Genomic DNA, 27,500 nt, shown 5'->3' with positions numbered 1-27,500 from the left:
TCGAACCTATTAGTGTTGTTTTTTTCTGCCGTTGCCCCAATCACTGTAGTTGCTTTTCGTCTTTTTCTCTGAAATTGGCCCTATCTCTGTGGTGTTTTTTCCCATCATTGAGGTGGGTTGAATCACTGTTGTGGGTTTTTTGCCTTTTTCTGAAATTGGCCCAATCTCTGTGGTGTATTTTCCCATCGCTGAGGTGGGTCGAACCTCTGTAGTGGGTTTTTTGTCGGTTTCTGAAGTAGGCCCAATCTCTGTGGTGTTTTTTCCCATCGCTGAGGTAGGTCGAACCTCTGAGGTGGGTTTTTTTGTCATGTCTGTGGTAGGTCGAGTCTGTGTTGAGTTTTTTCCTTTCCCGAAATAGGTCTGATCTTTGAAGTAGGTCGAAAGTATGTGTTGTTTTTTTTTTTTTTTAGGTTTTTAAAATTAGTAATATCTCTGTGGTGAGTTTTTTTTTATAGTCTTACAATAGGTAGAATCTGTGGTGTGTTTTTTGGTCTTCCTTAGTAAGGGATCGAATTTCCGTAGTGGGTTCTCTTTCTTATTTCAAAATGAGTCGAAACTGTGGAGATTTTATTTTTTATTTTCTGTTTTAGAGTGAAAACGAAAAGCAAAGCCTTTATTCTGAAGAAACCTTCAGACACTTTGAGAGAGAGAGAGAGAGAGAGAGAGAGAGAGAGAGAGAGATGAAGGAATGAACATTACGCGCACGCGCGCTCACGCATGCGCACGGCGTCAGAAAGAGAACAGTTCGAAGAACAGAATCCCAGATCAACCAAAACAGGGACGTTTGTTTTGAAATATTGAATATTCATCCGGTGAGCCAAGACAAACCCACTCAGCCGCCCCCCCCCCCCCCCCCCCCCCCCCCCCCCCGGCCCTGGCTCGCAATCTCTTTGATTCCTTGCAGACCTGAGAGAGAGAGAGAGAGAGAGAGAGAGAGAGAGAGAGAGATTGAGAAACTTTGGGACTTTCTCTATTTACCTTTGCAAGCGTAGGAAGAGCTTGGTGTGGGGAGGTAGTAAATGGGTGGGCCGTTATAACGCTTGCTCTCGCTGGCCCGAACTTGTCAATTTGTCGCCAGAAAGTGCGTGAGGGCTCTTTCGTACTTTTTTAACATTAAACTTTAAACAAGCACAAGCAATGGATAAATTGGACGAGAAAAACGTGGAGTGAAGGCCCATTTCAAAGGCGAATCCCGTTTATTACTACTACTACTACTACTATTTTTTACAACTATTGCTAGTCGCAAAAGTACCGATGAATGACATTCTGGTGACTGGGTTAATTCAAGAGTTGCTAATATATATATATATATATATATATATATATATATATATATATATATATATATATATATATATGTATATATATATATATAGATATTATGTATTATATATATATTATAATATAATAATAATATATAAATATAATAATATAAATATAATATTATAATATATACTATATATATATAATATAATATACATATATATATATATATATATATATATATATATATATATAATATTTATATATATATTATTATATATTATATATTATTTAGATATAAACATGCACATATGTATATATCTATATATATATATATATATATATATAAATATATATACACATATATATATCAATATATATATATATATATATATATATATATAGAGAGAGAGAGAGAGAGAGAGAGAGAGAGAGAGAGAGAGAGAGAGAGAGAGAGAGAGGCCCATTAATCATAGTTATCCTTTCCAGTGGCAGTTCCCGAAAATTTCAGAAATTGGCTACCACCAAAAATTTTTAAAAAATGCAAAATAGCTGGCCAGTCTGATATCGATCATTGTAACACAATAATCTAAAATTGAAAAATGAAACAAGACAGAGTTTTTCTAAACAAAAAAAAATATCACAAGAGAATTATTTTACGACGCAAATGTCAGTATCAAATTCTGTCAATACTGAACAATAAAAGTGCTCTATGCGACGCAAATTTAAAATTGCCTATTTATTTTTTTTATTTTTTTAGGGGTGGGGTGGGTGGGGGGAGTGGGGGTACGATAAAGGTTACAGAGACGCGCGAATAGAAACGAGTACCCGAATAATAAATTCGGGGTAACTGACTGATGAAACACAGAGGAAGGCTGGAAGTTCCGTATCCGGGAAGTGGATGTTATCAAATTTGATACACTCTCACGTTCCCGATCCCTCTGGGGGAGCAAGGACAGAAGCAATATCCGTAAAATAGCGGAGGATTTTTTTCCCGGTGTTCTTTGTAGTACTTATTTGTTTATTTATTTTCATTTTCTCATTCGTTATTTGTTGTGAACGCAACTGATCAGGAGTTCCGAGAATTAGTCGCGTTTATGACGAACTCGTCATTTTCGCCCGACATATTTAATCCACTCCGTCACTTCGACATTATATATTGAAACAGGACGTAGCTACTAAAGTTGAAGTCTAAATATAATAAAAAACTAATTCCAACGGGATAGAAGCCTCCATTGTCGACGGATATACGAGCTTTCACTTTAATTGAAAATAATCTCTCTCTTTTTTTCTCTCCCTCTCTCTATCTCTCATTTTAATGTGTTACTAATCACCGGAATGTTTTTTTTTTTTTTTAAATGTAGACGGACTTTCCCGGTCAGGTGATGACGGCTCCACCTCCAAAAACAAGAGATTTGGGGGCTGCTACTGGGGGCGGGGGCGATGATTTCCGGCGAGTGATGATAAAGCGTAAACTTCAATGTTACGAAAGAATATAATCAGGTCAGTCGATCCTCGTGTTGGTGACCCCCACGAAATGCTCGTGCGCGATTCTGACCTCCGTGGAATGGTGACCTCTATTCACGCGTTGTGTGCAAGGAATAAAAATGGCCGACATTCAAGATTCTCGGTAGCAAATTAATGGTTGGAAAAGAAATTAACCTTGTTAATTAAGGCTTACGTCATTACTGGGCGTGTTAAAAATTACAGTTCTCATTGTACGTTGAAATTAGCTCGGCTAATTAAGGTTAATCTTTTGTACAAAGGTTTTCTGAGTATAAACTGTCTTTGGAGTCTCTTTTTTTTCAAGATATTTAGTTGCCAGGAAATTTGTTGTTTAATACACACACGCAAACATACATACATACATACATACATACATACATATATACAACCATCTCTCTCTCTCTCTCTCTCTCTCTCTCTCTCTCTCTCTCTCTCTCTCCTCGGGGTCATCTTTTTACCTATTTTCAAGGCAGTCTTTACCAGTTTTAACATATTTCAAACGTTTTAACTTCTATACAAAATTGTACTCTCTCTAACTAAATTTCCAGACCACCTCACCTTTTGGCAAAATCTAAAACTCTTCCCCAATTTCATGTCCAGCTTTTAATCTACTTTTTTTATTTTAACCAATTCGAACCAATCTTTACCAATTTCAACCCATTTTCAAAACATTTTAATCCATTCTTAAACAAATTGTTTTACCCAATCGAATAATCTACTTTTTTCTTCTTAAGCAACTCGAACCAATCTTTACCAATTTTAACCTATTTTCAAAAAATTTGAACTAATTCGTAAATAAATTTTGTTTTACCCAATCGCACCAATTACGCAAACCATTTCACCTCTCGCAAACTTTGAAAACCTTCTCAATTTTTTATCCAACTTTTAACCAATTCAAACCAGCCTTTAACAATTTTTAACGTGTTTTTTTTTCTAACTAACCGACTGTATCCAGCCATATACGCCGGTCCGATAAGTGAGCTAAAATGCGACCAATATTGGTTTCATGCCCTTTGAAATATTAAAGCGTCAGGCTCTGCGATGGCGGGTCTTTCGATCTCTTCCGAAAAAAAAAAAAAAAAATTCATGGGAGGGTGTAATTCCTTTTTTTTTTTTTTTTTTTTTTTTGGGGGGGGTGTTGGGGGTAAACGTTCTGTCTCTCTCTCTCTCTGTCCGTCTGAATGTTTCCCCTTTTTTTCGCAAAAGCTCGTCGTGTGTTTTTGCAACTGACCTTATGCATTGTTCCAATAATTGATTTGTTTTTATTTCGTCAAACTTAAGCCCTGTGTTTTATATTACTGCAATTATGCAGTTGCCTTACACAGATAAAAGCTGGAACTTCGTAGGAAAGAACGTAACAAATGCCAACGTAGGCGCTACGTAAATCCAAGACTTGTTAGGTTTTGCATAAAAAAAATAGACGCAGTTATCAGTCGAGCACTGCTACGCTACTCACGATTGCTTTAAATCATAGATTTTTCGCTTGCTCGGGGAGTAAGCCAGCAAACTACTCTGTTGTTATTTTGGGGGGCGACGATAGGAAAGGTCTATGGAAAGCCTAAAAAGGTCTGAAAAATGTGTTTCGCGTTGAGTTAATAATACAGGAATTTTAGGATAGGATATTTATGATTTATTTATCAGGATGAGAGTGTAAAAGATAAATAATGTGCCAATAATGTGCATTTTAAACAGTACAGAACAATTATTTCTATTATAATACAGTGTATTTATTTTCATTTTCGTTGGTGAAACAACGTTCTATTTGATCGTAGATTTTAGCACGCGTCCCGAGTAAGCTGGAGGTCAGATCACGCCTTGTTTCTTTTAACTTGTATAAAAGCAGTAACTTTCCTTTGATCTATAACGAATCTTTGTCCATATAGCAGTATTAAATGTTCGCGTCTATTCCAGTTCCCGTAATCATTCTGACCTTTTACCTGACTAGTGTACTGGCCACGACGGGCAGTCTGGAATTACATTCTACATAACACAAAACAATAATGATAATAATAATAATAATAATATACATTACACATTCAACCGCACAGTTTCACTCTCCTCTTGAGTAGCGTTTCTTCAATAATTTACCGGTGTGGATTCTCTCACTCACGAAAAAAACGGGGATGGACTGTCCGGAACATTAGGGAAAGTTTTCATTTATATATCAATTTTATTTCAACGGCAAAGAATGTTCAGTAGACGTCCTGAAAAGTCAAGTGGATTTACGGAAATGTTTGTATAAATGTTTACGGATAAATAGCGTGTTGGGATTTAAGGTTTCAAAGAAAGATCTGTGTGGTTTGAATGTTTTATGCAGACGTACATACATATGTATATATATGCGCGTGAAATATAAAAGTACACACACAAACATGTAATGTCAGTTTAGATACTAAGCCTACTTGGACTATGTTTTTGCTCTTCTATGATCAGTTGTGCCTCAAGTAAAGAGTCGTGTAGACCGAAAGATCTCGGCAATTCTCCTCTTTTCATTTTCCTCCGTGGCATCACCTTTATTTATACACAGCATCACGTTTTATATATTTCGTGATCAAGTTATTCATATATATATATATATATATATATATATAATATATATATATATATATATATTTATTATATCTATATATATATATATATATATATATTAGATAATATATATATATATATATATATATATATATATAGATATAATAATATATATATATATATTATATTAAATTATATATATAATATATATAGATAATATATATATATGTAGTATATATATATTATATATTTTAAATATATTATACATATATATATAATATATATATATATAGTATATATATACATATACATGCTTGCGTGTTTTTACTCATATATCTATGTAATCGACTGAATTCTTTCGAAGAACTCGAAAGAATTTTTGAAGTGACTGTGACTTAAGGGCCCAAAACAACCTGGTTACAAACAGTCTTACTTTCTGTGATGTTTGTTTTGTATGTACGGTTTCGAGTCCACAACAGTTGGATGTAAGCTGTATGAGCTTTGTACATGTATACATATATAATATATATAATATATATATATATATATATATATATATATATTATATATATATATGGTTATATATATTATATATATATATATATATTTTTTTTTTTTTTTTTTTTTTTTTAATACAGCTTTTGAGCTTTGTAACATATATGTTTTATAATACCGTACGTATGTTATGCAACAGGAATCTCATTGTGGATTTCACTTAACATTAATACTTTTTTATATTATATTATATATATATATATATATATATATATATATATATATAATATATATAGTAATATAATATATATATATATATATATATATATATATATATATATATATATATATATATAAAAGCAGACTGGCTCCAAAAACCAAATGCCAGCCTACAAACAGAAAAAACCAGATTGCCTATAATACCTTAATGCCAGATGACCTCCAATAGCCAAAAACGAGGTGGCCTCCGGAAACCAAAAACCAGAGCCTCCTAGAAAATAAATAAATAAAAAGGCATCCAATAACCAAAAACCAGAGAGCCTCAAAAAAAAAAAAAAAAAAAAAATCCAACGGCATACCCATTTTCGAGAGAACGCGGTTCTTGGGCGCGGGAATAAACAATCAGCGTTTGTCAATTGTTCCTTCCTTCCTCTTCTTGCCAAAAGGCCACACGACAGAAGAAGAAAAAGAAGAAGAAGAAGAAGAAGAAAGAAGAAAAAGAAGACGAAGAAGAAGAACGCTTCCTCCGCCTCACGAGGGGAATTGAACCTGCCCGTGCGCAATTTCTGCTGGACCGGAAACTGTAATGTGTCTTTCCAGCCGCTCTTGGATTGTCAGTCGACCTCGAGGAAGGAAATATCCACAGGTGGGAAGGAAAGACAGAGAGAGAAAAAAAAAACGATACAAAAAATAAAAACTTGAGGTCAAAATGCCATGAAACGGCCCTCCTTTCCGTTTTATGGTCCCCTGGGATTTTTTTTTTTTTTTTTTTTTTTGGGGGGGGGGTCCGGATTAAGAATGATCAGACATGTCGGGAGCTATGTCAATGGTTAGAAGTCATGCAATTGATTCCTTCCTTATTGAGTGTTTTTCTTCGGCGGGGGTGTGTGGGGTCGTCTCTTGTGTGTCAGTTTTTCATACGTTGTCTTTTAACAGAAATCTTTCACATTCACATATGGGCCCTGTTCCTCCTCTCCAGCTGTCCAACTTCTCAATTCCAGAAGTCCTTTATTCCTCACACCGCTGGACTGTAGGACTTTCTATCCTTTTTATCCTTTTACTTGACCTCTTCCATTCCCGCTTCCTTTCTCCCATCCTGCTATCCAACCCCTCTAACTATTACTCGTCGCTTGGCATCAAAGAAAGCATTTTTAACGACGACGGAATTCGATAAAAAAAAAAAAAAAAAAACTGACTGATTTGTGAAAGGAAACTGGAGGAGACCAAATTTGACTTATTTCAGGTATCAGAGGTAGATAGTTGAAAGAATTTCGTGCAATACATTTATCTCTGGCGTCGTGAGGAATGTCTTTACAGCAACGAAACTACATAGAGGTAAAATATATCTTTTACAAAAACTACATTTCCTGATGTCAGTGTTTCGGGATCACTTACTGAACATCGTCAGACCGAAATGAAGCTTTGGAAACTGAACTTGAATATGTATTCTCGTATTCCTTACATTGTCAGGATGATGACGTCGAGGTAGAAGACAAAAATTAGATGATAAAAATATTTACCAGTCTTAGCTGTTTCCGACGTTCTAATGAATCTTTTCTTTCAACTCCGTAATGTTTCACAATAAGCTACACCAGCAATATCTAAGCCATTTTCAGGGAGTAATCCCGAGGAAAATTGTAATCAGAGTCAAACTACAGAACCCTTTTCGTAGGATGATTTATTCTGCATTTATTCCAGGGGGAAATTTGTAGTACTACGTAAAGACGCATTTTAGTTTTAAATTCTGTGGAGTGGACGACGCAGGTTTCCCATTTTCAAAGTCGATCTCAATTGAATTTTGTTGCCTAATTATTTCGTCTTGAATCAGTTGAAAGCGTTCGTTCGTGTGTGTGAATTTACCTAAAGGACTGGGGTTTGGTTTTACGGAAATTACTGCTGTAAAGTCTACAGGATTTCATAATTTTAAAAAAATGGAGTTTTGAAATTTCGAAAATGTTGTCATGTCGGAATTTCTAGTTTCTTAATTATTTCGTCTTGGAATTATAATGTTATTAATTCAGGAATTACTCATTCCTAAAAGGACTGAGTTTTCAAATCCGGAAGTGCGTTTTGATATATGTAGGAATTTTAAAATGTCCAATTTTTCTCCCGTCTTTTGTACATAACGCTTATGCCAAGGTCTAGAGCATAGTTTCGAACACTGGTTCCCAAACTTGGCCATACCAAAGACCCCCATACATGGTGAGTCCCAGACGTGGATCCCAGCCAATCAAAAGTTATCATTACCATACCGAAATACCTAGCACAACATAGTATACATTTAATATTTGCATATTCCTGCCCAAAATAATTACAAGTGAAATATATAGAATATTTATAATATTTTTTCATTGTTTTAAATTCAATACAAAGTAAAATTGGTGAAAACAGCCGCAATTTGTTTGTGGAGTTGAAAAAATATTAATTTTTTGAGAACCATCGTTACTTTAGAATGCTCTACTATACCTTGGCTTACCCGAAACATGACATCATTACTAGCTGCTCTCATGAGCGAGACCCCGCGCCGGCATAAGGCTAACTGTATGCAAAGAAACGAAAAACTTGATCTGCTGCGCTAGAACAGATCTCCCAGTTCCGGTCTTTAACCTTTCCTGTAGTCAGTGCACTTCCCGTGGCGCACCGTAGGCATTACTAAAAGGGTATCTGCGGCGTCCCTTCGGCCACAATAGTAGATTCACATCAACCTTGTATCTGATGTCTAGTCCGTCCCTTACGACGCTCCTGATTGGCTGTTGATAAGCCAGTCACAGGGCTGGAAACTCTGTCTCTCTCGGAGTTCACATAGCCAGGATGTATGTTCCACCTCTCCTGAGGAATACGTCGTTCAAAAGTACCTCTCAGGAGAGGTGTAACATACATCCTACCCATGTGAACTTTCGAGAGAGACTGAGAGTTTCCAGCCCTGTGACTGGCTTATCAACAGCCAATGAGAAGCGTCGTAAGGGACGAGCATAGACATCAGATGCACGGTTGATCTGAATCTGCGATAGCTTCATCTACTTTATAGCCTTTTACTTTGTACCTCCAATCTCGCTGTAATGCCGAGCGCTCCACCCAGCGCTTGGCTTCATAGCCAGCCTAACTTTCATGAAAATCAACTCGGCAAAATAAACCGGTAATTATTAAAAGGAGTAAAACTTTATGAGCTTAGAAAAGTCTTTTATGAAACACGGATTACTGTGAATCTTTTATGATGCAAAATGGTTGATGGGACTCGTCAAATAGAAGAAGAAAAATTCTATTTTAACTCTTGATGGATTTTGCAATTGAGCTTTGCATTTTACTTTTATTTTTAGTTTATTATTTATGTGGTTGTGTCTGTGTGTGTGTAAGAGAGAGAGAGAGAGCTTTTCTCTCTCTCTCTCTCTCTCTCTCTCTCTCTTCTCTCTCTCTCTTCTCTCTCACAGACATATAGCGAGAATAATAGTAATTTTTTTTAGTCTATGAGCCCTGCTTTATTACCTGTAAAATTCTCTCTCTCTCTCTCTCTCTCTCTCCTCTCTGACATATAGTGAGAAAGATAGTAATTTACTTTAGTCTGACTATGAAATCTGCTTCATTACCCGTTACGATTAGTATTCGTGAAAGCATTAAATATTTATGAATATATAAGAAAATAATTTTATCACTCCTTTTAAATTATCACTATAAGTCAGTGGCCTCTGTGGTGGGTTTTTCCCACACGAATTGGAGCTTGTCTTCATAATAATAATAATAATAATAAATAATAATAATAATAAGAAGAAGAAGAAGAAGAAGAAGAAGAAGAAGAGAAGAAGAAAAGTGATGGACTCCTAAGGAGGCAGGATGCAACCCGGAACCCAACGCTATAAATAACACCCAGTCAAATTAGAGGATTGTGATAGACCAAAAAAAAAAGATAATAAATAAATAAATATTAATGCAAAAATACCATATTGACCTTATGAATAAACAAAATAAAATGGACCAGCAAGGAAAGTTATATCGTCTTGTTTTTTGTCTCTCTATCTTTATCTCCTTTTTTTATTATTATTATTATTATTATTATTCGCTCGGGACGGAAAGAAATGCGGTTAAAATTGACTCACTACTTTTTTTGTTTCGTTTTTTTTTTAAGGAATACTTTTATTGAACCCTGCCTTCGTTTTCACCGGCGTTCCAAACAAAGTTCGCGGTTTGTTGACGCTGTTGGACGAAAGTTCAACGGCGGAAAAATGAGAACTTTGTTTACGTCCTATGAGTGCTTCGTCTTCCTTCTTCTTCTTCTTCTCCTTTTTCTACTTCTCCTTCGTCTTCTTCTTTTCTTCTTCTTCTTCTACTTCTTCTTCTCCTTCTTCCTCTTTCTCTTCTTTTTCTCCTCCTTCTTCTCCTCCTCCTTCTTCTTCTTCTCCACTTCGTCCTATTTATTCTTCTTCTTATTCATTTGACTCAAGGGCTATAGACCCTCGTTCTCGATCAGCATTATCTACTATATATATATATATATATATATATATATATATATATATATATATATATATATATATATATATATACATAAATATATATATATATATATACACATATACATATAATGTATGTATGTATGTTTGTATGTATATATGTTAGCCCCATGATAACGCTGGACAGAGTAATACGGTGTGTCTGATATATAAATATAAAAGAAATACTGTTGCTGATCCAAAGCCTCGTCTAGAATTCCCTGCTTCCTCGAACGTTTCGTCCTGTGATTGGCGTATCACTGACAGATGAAGAAAGGTGGAGAGAGAGAGAGAGAGAGAGAGAGCGGGCGGGCGATAGGGAAGGCGACCGTGTCCTCAAATAAACTAAACGCGGTTAGACGAATGAAATGAAACTATGCATTTAACAGGGAAGCCAAGTTACACTCTCTCTCTTTCTCTCTCTCTCTCTCATGCACATACACACACACACACATGCGCGCGCGCACGGAAAGGAACCCTGACTATTCGACTAACACTAACAAAGAGTTTGAATTGTGCATGTAATTCCCTGCATCCTATATATATATATGTATATATATACATTATATGCATATATATATATATATATATATATATATATATATATACATATACATATATATATAGATGTATAGTATATAATATATATATATATAGTTTTTATAGTTATTATATGGTATATATGTATATATATATATTAGTATATATACATATATATGTATATATATATATATATAGGATATTAGAGTATATATGATAAATATGACATATGTATATAGAGATATATAGGGATAGATATCTGATAATATATATAAATACATATAATATATATATAAATATATTAATATATATAAAGGAGCGAGAGAGAGATAGAGAGAGAGAGAGAGAGAGAGAGAGAGAGAGAGAGAGCGAGAGGCAATAATACAGTAACAAACAAGAGAGCTACGATTGCTCAGAATTTAACTCTCGTACAACGAATACGCAGTATGGTCATCCTGTAACAACAGTGATAGAACGAAATCATTCCTCTTCTTTTCTCCTCCAGAAGAAACTGAGCAACGAGATACTGCAAGGTGGGCTGACCCTCCCCCCCAGCCCCCACCCCCCACGAAATGACTCTTTGGCCAGGAAGGACATCCGTGAACGTCTCCACCCTGACTTTCTTAGCGTTACTCGCTACTAGTGAGTATAGAAGCTTTTCGTTAACATTTTCACTCATTCCCCTCATTACTATATAGTAGATTCACATCAACCGTGCATCTGATGTCTTGGCCAGTCCCTTACGACGCTCCTGATTGGCTGTTGGTAAGCCAGTCGCAGGACTGAAAACTCTGTCTCTCTCGAGAGAGTTCCCATAGGCAGGATGTATATCCCACCTCTCCTGAGGGCTACCTTTGAAAGACGTATTCCTCAGGAGATGTGGAACATACATCCTGCCTATGTGCATTCTCTCGAGAGAGACTGAGAGTTTTCAGTCCTGCGACTGGCTTACCAACAGCCAATCAGGAGTGCCGTAAGGGACTGGCCTGGACATTAGATACACGGTTGATGTGAATCTACTATACTAAGTGTGAAACTCTATTTATATGTCCAGCTCTTCGTTATTGAGCCAAGAAAGTTAGCTTAGGTTAGGTTAGTTGGTTAGATTACTTTTAGGATTGATTACCAATTATCTGCAGTTTCGCCATACTAGCTACTGGCAAGTATAAACTTCTTATTATATTTACAGATATTTGCTACGAAGTTAAGAAAGAATATATTTTCAGTATCTTAAACTTCTCATCATTAGCACTACTAAGGGATTCAATTTAGACAAGTATCAGAAAGTTCAAGATTTATCTCATAATACACAATTTAGACAAGTATCAGAAAGTTCAAGATTTATCCCATAAGGTTCTAGGACAGTTTGATACTGGACATTTTGATACCGGACATTTTGTTACCAGACATTTTGTGACTAGGCTTTTTCACTACCGGACATTTCGATACCATTATATAAAGTATAAATCCAAATTATGTTTCAATAGTAAGGAGTTAAAATTACAAATAAAAAAATATATAGACAAAAATTTATTAATTTGTAAAACACAGTACAAGTATTAAAGAAAAAACAACAATATTATCTAGTTAAAAATGTTTAATGTTATGAGCAATGCCACGAAGATATTGTATTTTATTTGAGGGGTCATACCGTTCCAGCAATTTTTTTATACGCTGATCGGCGTCTCTGTATTTTTTCTTTGAGGTTGCGCTGTCTCCACGATTGAGATGGGCATTCTTGTTGCACTGAGAGCCTTTTCAACGTTTTAAAGCAGTTATAAGGGATCCAAATGTTAGGATGCACATTTGTCACTGACATTCTTAGAGCATTATGAAATCCTTCAACATAGTTATTGGTGCGTGGCATACCATTTTCAATGCGTTCATGAACATTCCATAAATGAATAGAGAAGGCTGGCTCGACTCTTCGCCTTCGATGGCCACGACCCCTCACTCCTCCAATATAATTTGATTCGAAATATGTAACAAGCTCTTGCGGAAAATCGTCGTCATCAGTTAATTCTTCGAAGCCGTCAATAACATCGTCAATGCGAAAGAAAGAAAGCAAGCGTAAACGTAAAAACTCACTTTTAAACTAAAATTATCATCTTGGTGATATTGATGTTTGAAACCTAATGTTGCAACTTGTTTGTAAACATTTTGTGACAGGTGAAACAGGCAACAAGAAATCTGAATTAGGGAAAATATCTAATAAATATTGATGGCTGCTTTTTCAAAATCCATCATCAGTGGCTGGTTCGACATTATGCAAGAGTTCTTTTATAGTAGTAAATAGTCTAGCATAAGTATCTTGTATCTTATTTGGCAACAAGGCGAACATTCTCGGAACATTAATGCCGTTGTCTTGAATGTGTAAAGTGTACAGTTGATAATAAATCTTGGGGCTACACTTAAAAGTTCCATCTACGGCCCAACTTTTGGCTCTTTTGATGTCACTAATTCCCGAGTCAGTAACAAATATTAAAATTCTTTCAGTATCATGTTGTCTACTGTCAAACTGTAGCCACTTCAACCCATTTTCAAGGTAACAATACTGATCAGGAATCAAATAACCATGCCGTACCTGAAGTATAGGCGGTACATTTTCTTCTATTTGTCTCCAACGCCTGATACTACGACTCAAACGAAGATACTGAAGCTAATTCTGAAATAGCACATACATTCAGATTTTGGGTTTCTTTATATATTATAGTACGAGGAGCATCTTGTGTTGAACCATACATTATTTTCATTTGATGATGTGCTAATTTTGATTCCAGTCTTGCTACTGTAGCACTGTGATTATGCTCACCTACAGTCTTAACGATTTTGTTGTCACTATCACCAACATAGGTGTGTACGCGGGCTTTACACATCCTTATTAGTTTTGTGTTTATCATATATATAGTTTAGATCATCCACTAATTTTTTTCCACTTTTTTGTTGAAAGCAATTAGACGAGCCATGGGTGATACAATAAGAATATCTATATTTATCGTTGATAGCTGAGCGTTAGTAGTTGACTCTTTGGTAGAGACTGAGATTTTGATAAAAAAACTGAGAATATTTAGGTTCCGACCAATGTTTTACTATAAATAGCAGGTGCTTGAAAAAAAAATTAAAACAACCAATTATAAGAAAAGTGTGGCAATTATATAAACAACCAATTATAAAAAGAGTGTGGCCCTCAAAAGAACCTCTTATCTTCGCGCACACACATAGTGGTATCGAAATGTCCGGTAGTAAAAAATCCTAGTCACAAAAATGTCCAGTACGAAATGTCCGGCTCAAAATGTCCGGTATCAATATGTCCAGTATCCAAAACTGTCCGGTCACCATCCCATAATCCCCAATTTGGACAAGTATCAGAAAGTTCAAGATTTATCCAATAATCCCCAATTTGGACAAGTATCAGAAAGTTCAAGATTTATCCCATAATCCCCAATTTAGACTAGTCTCCTTTACAGTTCAAGATTTTATCCCAATACTACTTTCCCCTAATACCCAAGACAAGTCTCCAGAAAGTTCAAGATTTATCCCATTATCGCCAATTTAGACAAGTATCAGAAAGTTCAAGATTTATCCCATAATCCCCAATTTAGACAAATCCCAAGTGAGTCATGAGCGACCCGACCACGTCTTTAAAGAAAAAAAAAGAGAGCGAGAGAGAGAGAATAAGGTTCTTTGAAGCCTTCCCTCTCATAAATGTGGTCAGGCGTCCTCCTCGGAACACAGACGCAATAAAAGACGACGCAGCCGTTGTGGACTGATCAGATGCCAGTATTTTTAATTAACGCTCGATTAAGGGCGCCTTTTGATCCAGCAGCTTGACATCAATTATACTCCTTGACAGGATATGGGGACAAAGGGATTGCCGATTGCCCCGAAGTTTCTGTGTGTGTGTGTGTGTGTGTGTGTGCGTGCGTGCGTGATCTGAGAATGCCCTGGAAGAAATATGGCTTCAGGAGAGAGAGAGAGAGAGAGAGAGAGAGAGAGAGAGAGGAGAGAGAGAGAGAGATGAAAGGAAGAGATCGTAACAAGACGACAAAGAAAGAAGGGGTGTGAACTGGGACATCGGTTAAATAATTTGATTCTGAATGGGGTTGGGTATTTTAACCTCTCTCTCTCTCTCTCTCTCTCTCTCTCTCTCTCTCTCTCTCTCTCTCTGCCTCCAGCTGCGACGCGCAGCAGTCGATTGAGAAACAGGATCATAATAGCTTGAGAGATTAGAAGTTTAATCTATTTTGAGATAACTCTTTTTTCCCCCTTCTGGCTTGATACAGAGAGAGAGAGAGAGAGAGAGATTGTTAACGGTATGCTTTGGATTTCAAATCGGCAGCTTCACATTGATTCAAAATATAACTGTGATTCGGGGTTTTGAAGACATCACTGCTTATAGTAAAAGGCATAATAAAAAGGCTTTACTAGTCAACAGGGCCTTCACTATAGACACAATACTGATAACAATTAAGCGACTAAGTGACTCTCTCTCTCTCACATTAGAGGTGCCTCACACTGAGGGACCTGGGGCAAACCGAACAAGATGTAAGGTCTGTAAGGTCTGTAAGCTCTCTAAAAGCTAAACTCGTATACTTCAATATGGCGATCCGGTAGGGTGGTATTGTGCGGTATTGTCTCTCATAACCATAAGAAAAAAAAAATTTTGGATTTCCCAAAGAGCAAAAGAAGAGAGTCAAGTAACCCATAAGCCCTCTTTCACTAACGCCTAAACTTGTACGTGCGCCATAATATGGTGATAAGGGAGTGTGGTATTGTGCGGTATGGTGCCTCATAACCACCAAATAATGCGGGCATATTAAAAGAATCGCAACAAGTGCAAAATTAATATTTTTCTACGGGCTGTTTTACGGGCTCTTCGACGAAGCAAGAGCACGTGCTGGCAAATTGCCATCTAGATGGAGCAATGTTAAAGTCAGATAAAAAAAAAATGTATATTGCAAAAAGACAATCGCTGTTGAAGGCATTGTGAAATGCGTTGCAAAATCTGGACAAATCATACCAGGATGTGGTTGTAGACTATATCAGGTATGCAATGCAGGTATGCAACACTACCTCTCTCTCTCTCTCTCTCTCTCTCTCTCTCTCTCTCTCTCTCTCTCTCTCTCTCTCTCAGCTTCAAATGCAATAAGTGACGGGTATCAAAGCAAGCGAGTTAAGCGTCAAGAGTTAGTTAAAAAAAAAATAATAAAAACAACTAATTTGGAAAAGGATTGGGATTTTACACAAACACCCAGCTGCGTCTTGCTGCAAGCATACAAGAGTTCAAATGCTTTTTCTTATAAATCTGGTAATTTGTTCATTTTCCTTTTCTGATAACTGATCTCTTCTTTCTGTGTTTTCTATTCCCTTCTGTAACTTCTTTTAAATGCGCGCCATATTCTTTGGAAGCTTGAATTTCAAGCCAATGGCACCTTTGGTGGGGTTGTTCAATATGAAGAGGGTTCATAATAATAATAATAATAATAATAATAATAATAATAATAATAATAATAATAATTAATAATAATAATAGTACTATAATAATAATAATAATAATAATACCTAATATAATAATAAAATAATAATAATAATAATAATAATATAATAATATAATAATAATATGCATCCCGGAACACCACACTATAAATACCACCCAGTCGAAATGGAGGACTGTGTAGTGAAAAAAAAGAAAAGAAATAATAATAATAATAATAATAATAATAATAATAATAATAATAATAATAATAATAATAAAATAATATAATAATAATAATAATAATAATATGTTTCTATTGAAGGAGAAGCTACTTCAGCTGCATATTTTTTTTATAGAAGTCTATAAAAAGAAATAATGCAGCTGAAGCAGCATTCTCCTTCAATAGAACATGCTTGAAAGAGGGTCTTTTACATAATAATAATAATAATAATAATAATAATAATAATAATAATAATAATAATAATAATAATAATAATAATAATCGATCTCTGCTACCTTCATTTCCTGTTACATTCTGTTACTTCTTTCAGATGAACACAAAATCCTTTGGTAACTTAAATTTCTAGTCAAGAGTCCCCTGTGGGCTTATTCCAGATAAATGTAATTCACTTTCTGAAGAGTGATAATATTTATCATTATTTTGTATGCAATAAGAATTATTTCGTGTGATCATATATTAGTATCACTTTATTAAAACGTACAATTTTATCATTCATCTTCGAATTTCTTCCAGTGATTATCATTTGTGATTAGCCATATCAATTTGACGTTTATTTTTCGTAAAGTTTTCTGATATTTTCTTTACCAGAAATGCATAAAATTGTTTACTTATATCAAATTCCTCCTGTTTTGATTAGAAGCCAGCCTAATCATGGACATAGTAAGTTTTTTTTTAAATAAATAAATAAAGGAATTTAAAAAAAATAAAAACTTAGTAAGGATACATTCGGATAGTGTTCCTGTCTTTTAGAGGATTGGATCCTAGGTTACTGAAAACAAAATAAATTTGAAAAAATTCAAGTTTTTTTTTTTTTTTTTTTTGAGAGGGGTTTCGTTCAGTGACGCCAAAACATACAAAAAGTATTTATTCAGATACTTTAGATTTTTAAAGAGGCTTCTCTCGGGACAGCTAATAGTTTTAAGTAGTTGATGTATAGTATATGTATGAATCTATGTATATATATTATTATTATTTATATATATATATATATATATATATAATATATAATATAATAATATATATATATATATAGGTAAAAGACACATAACATACATAAATATATATATAGATAGATATATATATATATATATATATATGCCTGGGGGTTATGGGTATTGACTGGTAGAAAATGTTATGTTACAACAGAATTCCATCTAATAAAAGGAGCCCATAAAAACACCAAAATATAGAGAGAAAAATACTATATTTCAGAGACTGCTGGTCTCCCTCTTCAAGGTAGATGATGAAGAGAAAAGTTTACAGAAAAGGTTGGTATTTCTACCAAGAGGTCCATCCACAGGTAAGCCAATTTAGGTCACTCCCGCTGATAATCTTCCTTTAATCTTCTTAAGCATTGTTTGAATGAAAATCTTGTCGATCACATCTGAATCCCATGCTCCTTTTGAGATGTTCATTACCTGCCTCTCTTTTATTAAGGCCGATTTCATCATTTGACTCTTGTACCGGCAGTTGCTGGTATAAATTATATGTGACAAATTTCAGTTTATTCTCTAGTTACGTTCATTTATATGGTTGAAAATGGATGAGTTCTGTTGTCCATACCTAACTGACCGTTTGTGTTGTATTAATCTCTGGGGAAGCAATTTACCTGTAAATCCGATGTAAGATTGGTCCCAGTCCTGGCATGGGATTTCATAAACCCCTGTGTCCTTGGGGGATGTCTTTTAAACTTATCCAACACCCCCTTTACTCTAAATCAATATTTACTTTTAAATCTAGGCTTATCCTTTTCCCTTATGCCAGATCGGAAAAACAACCTAAACTTCATAGTGGCTTTTGATAAATTCATATCTGACAAAAACTACAGCCGTGAAGAGATATGTTTAAAAGGAGTTTTACTAAATGCTTTAACTGACCTAAATAAGAAATATCCTGTTCCCCATTGATTTATGATAGCCATCTGCTCGCTAAAAAAGTTAGATGTTACAATAAGTAGATCCGACAAAGACGGCAAAATCGTAATAATGGACAAAGACTTCTACCTCGACAAAATCAACCAACTCCTTAGCAACACAAACACTTACGACAAACTGACGAAAAATCCCCTCCAAAACGTCCCCACAGAATTTTTTCGGAAAGTAAGATTAACTGGCCAAGACAAAAAGAGTATTGAACTATTAGAGAAATTTAAAGTAATTAATCCTAAATTACCCTACTTTTATGGCCTTCCCAAAACTCACAAAGACAATCTTCCATTCAGACCCATCGTTTCATGTGCCAGAGCTTTCAATTACAAATTATCTAAATGGTTAGCTGGCCTCCTTTCCCATTTTTAGGCACTTTTTCTCCCAGTCACATTAAACATTCGGAAGATTTTTGTCACAAATTCAGAGAAGCACATATATATACCACTTCACAACAAAATTTTTAAGCCTTGACGTAGATTCCCTATTCACAAAAGTACCAGTACAGGACGTTCTTCAGTTTTTGAGGGAAAAATTATCCCCCTATTCAGATAATTTCCCATTGGCGCATGACAAAATAATAAAGTTAGCTGAATTATGTGCATCTAATAACGTATTTTCATTTGGGGAATCATTCTATGAGCAAAAATTCAGGTGTAGTATGGGTAGTCCTTTAAGTCCTGTTTTAGCCAATCTGTACATGGAATACTTTGAAACTACAGTAATAAACGCAATAAAACCCAAAAACATGCTGTGGATGAGATATGTAGATGACATTCTAACATTTTGGGATAATAGGTGGGGCAATTTTAATGAATTCCTTTCAAGATTAAACGCATTAGTGCCCAGCATCAAATTTAAAGTTGAATGGGAAACAGACAACAAAATTCCTTTTCTTGATGTTTTAATAATCAGAGACGCGACAGAATACAAATTTACCATATACAGAAAACCAACGTTCTCACTTTCATACATTCACTACTTTAGCTATCACGACATTGCTATCAAGATAGGTGTAGCCAGCAACCCGTTCTTAAGAGCCTTACGAATTTGTTCCCCAGATTTCTTGGAAAAAGAATTTAAACTAATTTGTAAGCAACTTTCGTCTTTAAAGTATCCTGACCATATAATTGAGAAAGCAATTCACAAAGCAAACGTAATTTTCTACCGACCCCCTAAAGACAAGACCAGAGATACACCCAACAATAAAATAAAAATTCCACACCTGGACACGATTAAGATGGTGACTCAGACCCTCGGAAAATCTAACCCTTTTGCATTTACTTACCCAAACACCTTAGCCAAATCCCTGATTAACGTCCAACAAAAGACATCCCCCAAGGACACAGGGGTTTATGAAATCCCATGCCAGGACTGTGACCAATCTTACAATCGGATTTTACCAGGAAAATCGCTTCCCCAAAGATTAATTACAACAAACACAAACGGTCAGTTAGGTATGGACAACAGAACTCATCCATTTTCAACCATATAGATGAACACAACCATAGAATAAACTGGAATTTGTCACATATAATTTATAGCAGCAACTGCCGGTACAAGAGTCAGATGATGGAATCGGCCTTAATAAAAGAGAGGCAGATAATGAACATCTCAAAAGGAGCATGGGATTCAGATGTGATCGACAAGATTTTCATTCAACCAATGCTTAAGAAGATTAAAGGAAGATTATCAGCGGGAGTGACCTAAATTGGCTTACCTGTGGATGGACCTCTTGGTATAAATACCACCTTTTCTGTAAACTTTTCTCATTCATCTACCTGAAGAGGGAGACAGCAGTCTCTGAAATATAGTATTTTTTTGTTTCTCTCTATTTTGTTTGGTTTTTTTATGGGCTCCTCCTTATTCGATTATTTAATTATATAGTATATATATATATATATAGATATATATATATATATCTATATATGATTAGATAATATATATATATATATATATATCTTATATATATATATTATATTATATATATATATCTATATATATATGATATAATATCTATTATATAATATATAATGGTTCAAAGGACAAAGGAAAGTGAAACAATGGTGGTTTTTTACCTTTATTTACATATTCACCACCTTCCAAATTTTCCTGATTCGTTATACATTTATATATGTATGTGTCAATATATACATATATATATATATATATATATATATATAGAGAGGAGAGTGAGAGATTATCGAGAGAGAGAGAGAGAGAGAGAGAGAGAGAGAGAGAGCGAGAGCGAGAGAGAGAGAGAGAGAGCCAGAAAAAGCATAAGCCATCACCTGAAAAAGTATTTTTAGGACTAAAAAACGAAAGTTTGATTGATTTCCCCACTGTTTTCATTGGGTAGAATCCTGTGCCACCAGGAATAGACGAAGCGTCCCCAATATATAACATTTTTCAGCCCGCGCCACGCCCAATTACCAGGCCAGAAAAGGAGAAAAAAGAAAATACATAAAATAACCAACGCTGAAAAAAAAACAAGTGAGAAAAACAACTCGAAAAAATAAACAAACTTGAAAAGAAATTGGGAAGGGTGATAGAGTAAAAAATCAAATATATTGGCTCCCATTCATTCTGCTTTGAGAAAGTTATACTCATGATGACGTCACGTGGCTCATTCATAGCCTACGAGCACTTGGGAGGGTCAAGATATGATTAGCCAGGTCGTCTAGCTCCATCCCTTGTTTTTCTTTTCGTTTATTCTCCATTGTTTATGGACTAGTTTTCAGATTGTTGTATGAATAATTTATTATTATTGTTGTTGTTATTATTCTTTTATTATTATTATTATTATGATTATTATTATTATTTATTATTATTATTATTATTATTATTATTATTATTATTTGGGAAAAGTAAATCCACGTAGTATGTCTGTTTGATTTTGTTATTTATACTCGTATTTTAAATAACAAAATCAAACAGACATACTAGTGTGAATTTACTTTTTCATTTTCTTGACTTATGTGATTATGAGTTTTTTTTGTTTGATGATGATGATGATGATTGATGATGATGATGATGATTATTATTATTATTATTAGTACTTAGGAAAGCAGATCCTCTCTCAAGCATACTGTATTAAAAGTAATGGCTACTTCAGCAGCGTTACACTTGTAGAGATTCTTCTCTATTTTGCGAATAGCGGCTTTTTCGGTGCTACTTAAACAGGCTAGTAGAGCGCCTATTGAGGTCATGGTAAAATACAGGGTCAAAATAGGTGTATATATTTGAATTTTACAGATAAACTATGATACCATAGTCATCAAATATATACACCAATTTTGACCCTGTATTTGACCATGACCTCAATAGGCGCTCTACTAGCCTGTTTAAGTAGCACCGAAAAAGCCGCTATTCGCAAAATAGAGAAGAATCTCTACAAGTGTAACGCTGCTGAAGTAGCCATTACTTTTAATAAAGTATTATTATTATTATTATTATTATTATTATTATTATTATTATTTTATTATAGTACTAGTAGTAGTAGTAGGCTTGTTAATAAGAAGATCAGGTCTTTTCAAAAATTTTCTTTATGTATTACTATCATTATTATTATAAAAAGCAATAGATGTTGTAGTAGTTGTAATTGATTATTAGGGCTTATAAGCCTTTTCCATGATTTTTCGACTGCATATAACTATTACTATTCTTTATAAGTAACAGGTGTTAGTATCATGATTCCTCAACTCTTATCCCCATCCATTCATGTTATCACTACCAGAACCATTAGCGGTAGCATTCCTGTCAGCAGTATAATTGTTAACTGTCAATTTGTCTTGCATCCCAACTGCCGAATGAAATAGTGCTACGATTAGCAGTGGAATTAGTATCAATAGTAATAGTAATTACCATTTTCTTGTTTCGCAGCTGCGAAATGAAATGGCAGTACCGTTGCAGTTGTATTAAGTGTCTTTCTTTTGCATCCCAACTGTCATACGAGAACAACAATCTTAATCGCGCCCCCCACCCCCAACTCTCGTCCCCTCAGGCACAAAGGGCGTCAGGGTATCCGAAATCCGGGTGCCAGCCCTGGTGGTGTCTGGAACAACGGTACAGCTTTCCTGCAACTACGAACAGCGCAGAGACCGGCCGGATCCGCTCTACTCCGTGAAGTGGTATAGGGGAACAGAGCACTTCTACGAGTACATACCGAAGAACGACCCTCCGGACCGAGTTTACCCTCAGCCTTATATCAATGTCGATGTGAGTTTTGTCCTTTTCTTCTCTTTGAGTCTGCTGAGCGGCTGTCTGTTCGCAAGATACCTCGAAAGGTTACACAGAGGGATTATGAGTCTGTGCGCCTGTCTGTCATAAGATTTATTATTATTATTATTATTACTTGTAAACATATGTATACAGAAATTATGTTTGATAAATTCGTAAAGTAACTAAGTCAACGGGCATAACCAGCCCCGTTTCAGGGAATCCCTTCTCACCCCCTCCCTCTTCGGAGCGGGATGGGAGGTAGGATGAAACCCTGTTATAAACCATCTTAGGGGTCCCTACTATAACCCTGCCAAGTTTCATGCCCATCGGACCAGCCGCTTGGCTGTGATTGAATGACAGACGGACGGATGGACATAACGCCATTATAGTAAGATTAGGTATTTTAACGAGATCACTCTTACCAACCCTAAACACTCACAGTGTTGAAAGGCATTTATTCTTATATATATATTATAATATATATATATTATAATATATATATATATATATATATATATATACATATATATAGCTATTATTAAGACGCCAAATGGAACTTTGTAAAGGCGAAGAGCCATTAGTACTACCTCCGGTGTGCTTCGTTAGTATGATGTTGCCGTGTTTTTTCTTCTTCGAGTTATTGTTTCCCTTTCAGCAGGCTGAGATGTAAAATAAATGAATAAATAAAATAAATAAACAAAAAGAGAGAGAGAGATGATCATTATCTTCTTCACTGCAGAAACGACGGAGCAACATCACTTCGGTAGTGCTGACGGGGCTGAAGAAGGAGTCCTCGGGCACGTACCGCTGTGAAGTCATGGGAGACCGTCCCCACTTCGAAACAGATGACGACGGCCAGAACATGACTGTGTTAGGTAAGGCACACGCCTATCAAGTCACACGAATGTGTATTACCCATTTAATTTTGGATGACGTTTATGTAGTACGTCATCAATAGGCCTAATCGTTACATGTAAATCAAGCCAGTGTGTCCACTCCAGTAGTTTTTCAGCTCCTCTTTCAATCCCCTGCAGAAATACCAGTGTGGGGACCAGCGATCCAGGGACTAACGCCCGGAAGCCGAGTCCTCCCAGGGGACATGGTGGAAGCCCGCTGTTTGGTCGAAGCGTCCGATCCTCAAGTCGATATCTCCTGGCTTTTGAACAGCCAAGAAATGCCCTCCCATGCCCGTGTGACGCTCATATCTGAGGGCAACATGTATGGCGAAAACATACAGGCTTCCGTAAGTAACGTTCTTAAGTGTACTTAAATTTCATGTCAGCTCTTCTTTGCCTTAACTCCACCTGCATTCTTCTGTAAATTTTGGCAGAAGGGACTACCTTGAGAACACCATCACTCTGAATTGATTTGGCAGGAGGAACCCTTTTGAGAATACCAGCACTTTGAATTGTTTTGAAAGGAGGAATCCTTTTGAGAATACCATCACTTTGAATTGTTTTGGCAGGAGGAACCCTTTTGAGCAGCACTTTGAATTCATTTGACAGGAGGAACCCTTTTGAGAATACCTGCACTTTGAATTGGTTTTGCAGAAGGAACCCTTTTGAGAGTACCAGCACTTAGAAGTTATTTGGCAGGAGGAACCCTTTGAGAATGCCATCACTTTGAATTGTTTTGGCAGGAGGAACCCTTTTGAGAGTAACAGCACTTGGAAATCGATTTGGCAAGAGGAACCTCTTTTAGAATACTAGTGCTATAAATTTCTCAAAAGTAACCCATTTGAGAATGAATGCACTGTGTGTGGATCGTCAAAAAAAAAAAAACCTCTTTGAGAATGATTTGCCGAAAGAACCAGCTCTGAGAATACCAGAATAATGAAGTCGCATACAAAAAGAACCTGTTATGAAAATACCCATTTTTATATTGGTTTTCCTTAATTCTTTGCAGTGAAATCATCCTATGATTAAAAGGGAGTTTGAATACAAACAGTTCTTACAGATTAAAACTATGGAGGTGTATGTTATATGGCAAGCTTTTGACCAGGAACCTATCTTAGTTTAATTAACACCTTGATTTTGTTATTTGTCAATTTCCAACGAGTGAGGCTAACTCATCTATGCTAAGCTAACGTCAACTATCCATTTCGGACCAGGAGCCACAAGCGTAACTTTAAAAATAACTGAATAAATAAACTACAAGAATGGCAGTGACCAAAACCAGCCGAAACCTGAAAGGAGCTAAGTAAAAAAAAAAAAAATTATTCAAAATGGCAGTAATACAAACCAATGTAAAGCTTACTTAACTAACTCGAACCTCTTATTCCCGATTAGGAATTGAAGTTTGAGGCGACCGAGGAGTCCTTCAGGAGAGGAGCCCTGACCCTTACTTGTGAAGCTAAACTCTCCGATGTCTTCCACAAGTCAACAAACGTCACCTTGATTCACGCGCTGCAGCCACAGCCTGCAGAATTTGGTTGGTTTTCGAAAGGTGTGTCTATTGGGTTTCAAACACCACACATACACGAACACACACACAAACACACACTCACAGATACGTATGTACCAGTGTTGCCGTTGCAATTGCGTTTCGCTTAATTTGCCTCAGTAATTGTCAAAGTTGACTGTCAGTAGGAGATGGATATTCGATTCGATTAGACAAATTTTTATATATATTTTAAACTTTAATTATTTAAGGATTAAATTCTAGAAATTATATTCTATATATATTTTATGGTAGTTTTTTTATTATCAAAGCTTAATTACCAAAATTTAAAGCAATGTTATAAAGTGTGTGTGTTTTTATTTTTTTTATTTATTTATTTATTTATTTTTTTTTTTTTTACAAAGAAAGATCTAGTTTTAGTCAGAGTGGCCAGAGAGAGATGCCAGACATCGCTATTAGACCACGTTATCAGACGAGAAAAACCCCAAAATGGCAACACTGATATGTACGTGTAGTCTTATCCTTCGTGATTTCATAGGATATTCCTAAACCTTGGACCTCTAATCCTCCTGGGCTCCAATCCCACCCGAGAAGGAAAAATCCTTTTCATTCATTCAGTTCTGGACTTCAAACCTGTCAGTGGAAAGCGTATAATCATAGATATCAGGATATGAAAAGGTTAACAGATTACTGAGGTTAATTTTTTTTCCTTTATGTGAAGAGAAACATGATAACAGGTAATTGCTAGAGTTATAGAGCCTGAATAAAAGGTTATTGCAAGAATTATACAACATAATAACAGGTAATTGCAAGAATCATAGAGCCTGATAATAGGTAATTGCAAGAATCATAGAGCCTGATAATAGGTAATTGCAAGAATCATAGAGCCTGATAATATGTAATTGCAAGAATCATAAAGCCTGATAATAGGTAATTGCAAGAATTATACTGCCTTATAGCAGGCAATTGCAAGAATCATATAAGAATTATATAGAACCTGATGACAAGTAATGGCAAAAATGAGTTCCTAATAGCAGGCAATTGCAAGAATTAGATATAGAGTCTGATAACAGGTTAACTGAAATAATTACCGAACCTCATCCCATACTTGAAGAGATGCACGGTAGGATTTTAACTTGGAAATTGTAAGACGAATGACAGGAAGGGATGATAGAGGAAGAACATTGTAGGCTTGCGCGGATGACCAGTTCGTCCGTTTGCTATTGCACCTCATTGGGACTCATTGCCACTTACAACAGGCCCTGTAATGTCTGCTGTATGTTTAACATAGACTTCCATTTTTTTTTTTTTTTTTTTAGCAAAGTACAGTTAGTCGTTTACCCTATGCCCAACTTACCATCCTTCAGGACCGGCTTCCTAAAAAAGGACTCCACTGTAAAATGAAAGAATAAGTATATTTTAAAATGGAACTACTGTCCCATTAAACATAATTTATCTGATTTTTCTAGCTGATTTTACTTGAAAGAAGGGCGCTTAGGAGCGAGCGAGAATTGCTTCCACAGCTCTAATTGAATTTTTTATATTCGCTGGGTAATTGTAATTGTCTCGTAACTTCCAAACAAAGATACAGTTTGCCTATTTAAAACTAATTAAAGCTCTCTCTCTCTCTCTCTCTCTCTCTCTCTCTCTCTCGTGAGGGCGGTAGTAATAACTTTGCTTGGCGTTATGGTAATAATCATGATAATAATAATGATTATTCAGTCATTCAACCTGAGTATATATATTTAATAATTATTTCTCTGTCCTAAAAAGAATTTAATAATATTAATCTCGTGTCAAACCCAAAGGATTATTTCTCCTGCTTTTATGGTAAGATGAAGACAAAATAGTGATACCAGGATGTTACCACCTTATCTTATCAGTAATCCTAATCATCATCAGTAATCCTTATCGTTGTTATTGGTGATACTTATCCTTCCAGCAATCCTCATTATCTCTTATATCCCAATGGTCATCAGTAATCTTTATATTTAACGGTAATCCTTATCTTTACCAGGTATACTGATCTATATCAGTAATCCTTATTATTATTAGTAATCCTGATCTTTATCAGTAATCCTTATTGTTATTAATAATACTAATCTTTATCGGTAATCCTAATTTTTACCAGTAATCCTAATCTTTATCAGTAATCCTTGTAATCAGTAATCCTTATCTTTACCAGTACCTAATCCTAATCT

General features: G+C 35.4%; 1 protein-coding gene across 1 annotated transcript in view; it reads left to right on the top strand.

Annotated features, from left to right (window-relative positions):
- Nucleotides 1-11,594: 11,594 nt before the first annotated feature.
- LOC135226105 (uncharacterized) overlaps nucleotides 11,595-27,500 on the top strand; it is an 18,291-nt gene continuing 2,385 nt past the window's right edge. The window contains exons 1-5 of the mRNA XM_064265559.1: nucleotides 11,595-11,678; nucleotides 22,682-22,896; nucleotides 23,639-23,774; nucleotides 23,934-24,142; nucleotides 25,188-25,344. Of these exons, the coding sequence (XP_064121629.1) occupies nucleotides 11,609-11,678; nucleotides 22,682-22,896; nucleotides 23,639-23,774; nucleotides 23,934-24,142; nucleotides 25,188-25,344 (787 nt within the window). The 5' untranslated portion in view covers nucleotides 11,595-11,608. The remainder of the gene's footprint in view (nucleotides 11,679-22,681; nucleotides 22,897-23,638; nucleotides 23,775-23,933; nucleotides 24,143-25,187; nucleotides 25,345-27,500) is intronic.

This window comes from Macrobrachium nipponense, chromosome 14 (assembly GCF_015104395.2).
Source record: "Macrobrachium nipponense isolate FS-2020 chromosome 14, ASM1510439v2, whole genome shotgun sequence".
NCBI classification, from domain to species: Eukaryota; Metazoa; Arthropoda; class Malacostraca; order Decapoda; family Palaemonidae; genus Macrobrachium; species Macrobrachium nipponense.
The sequence above is the reverse complement of the archived record's forward strand: the minus strand, read 5'-3'. Positions and strand labels throughout refer to the sequence as shown.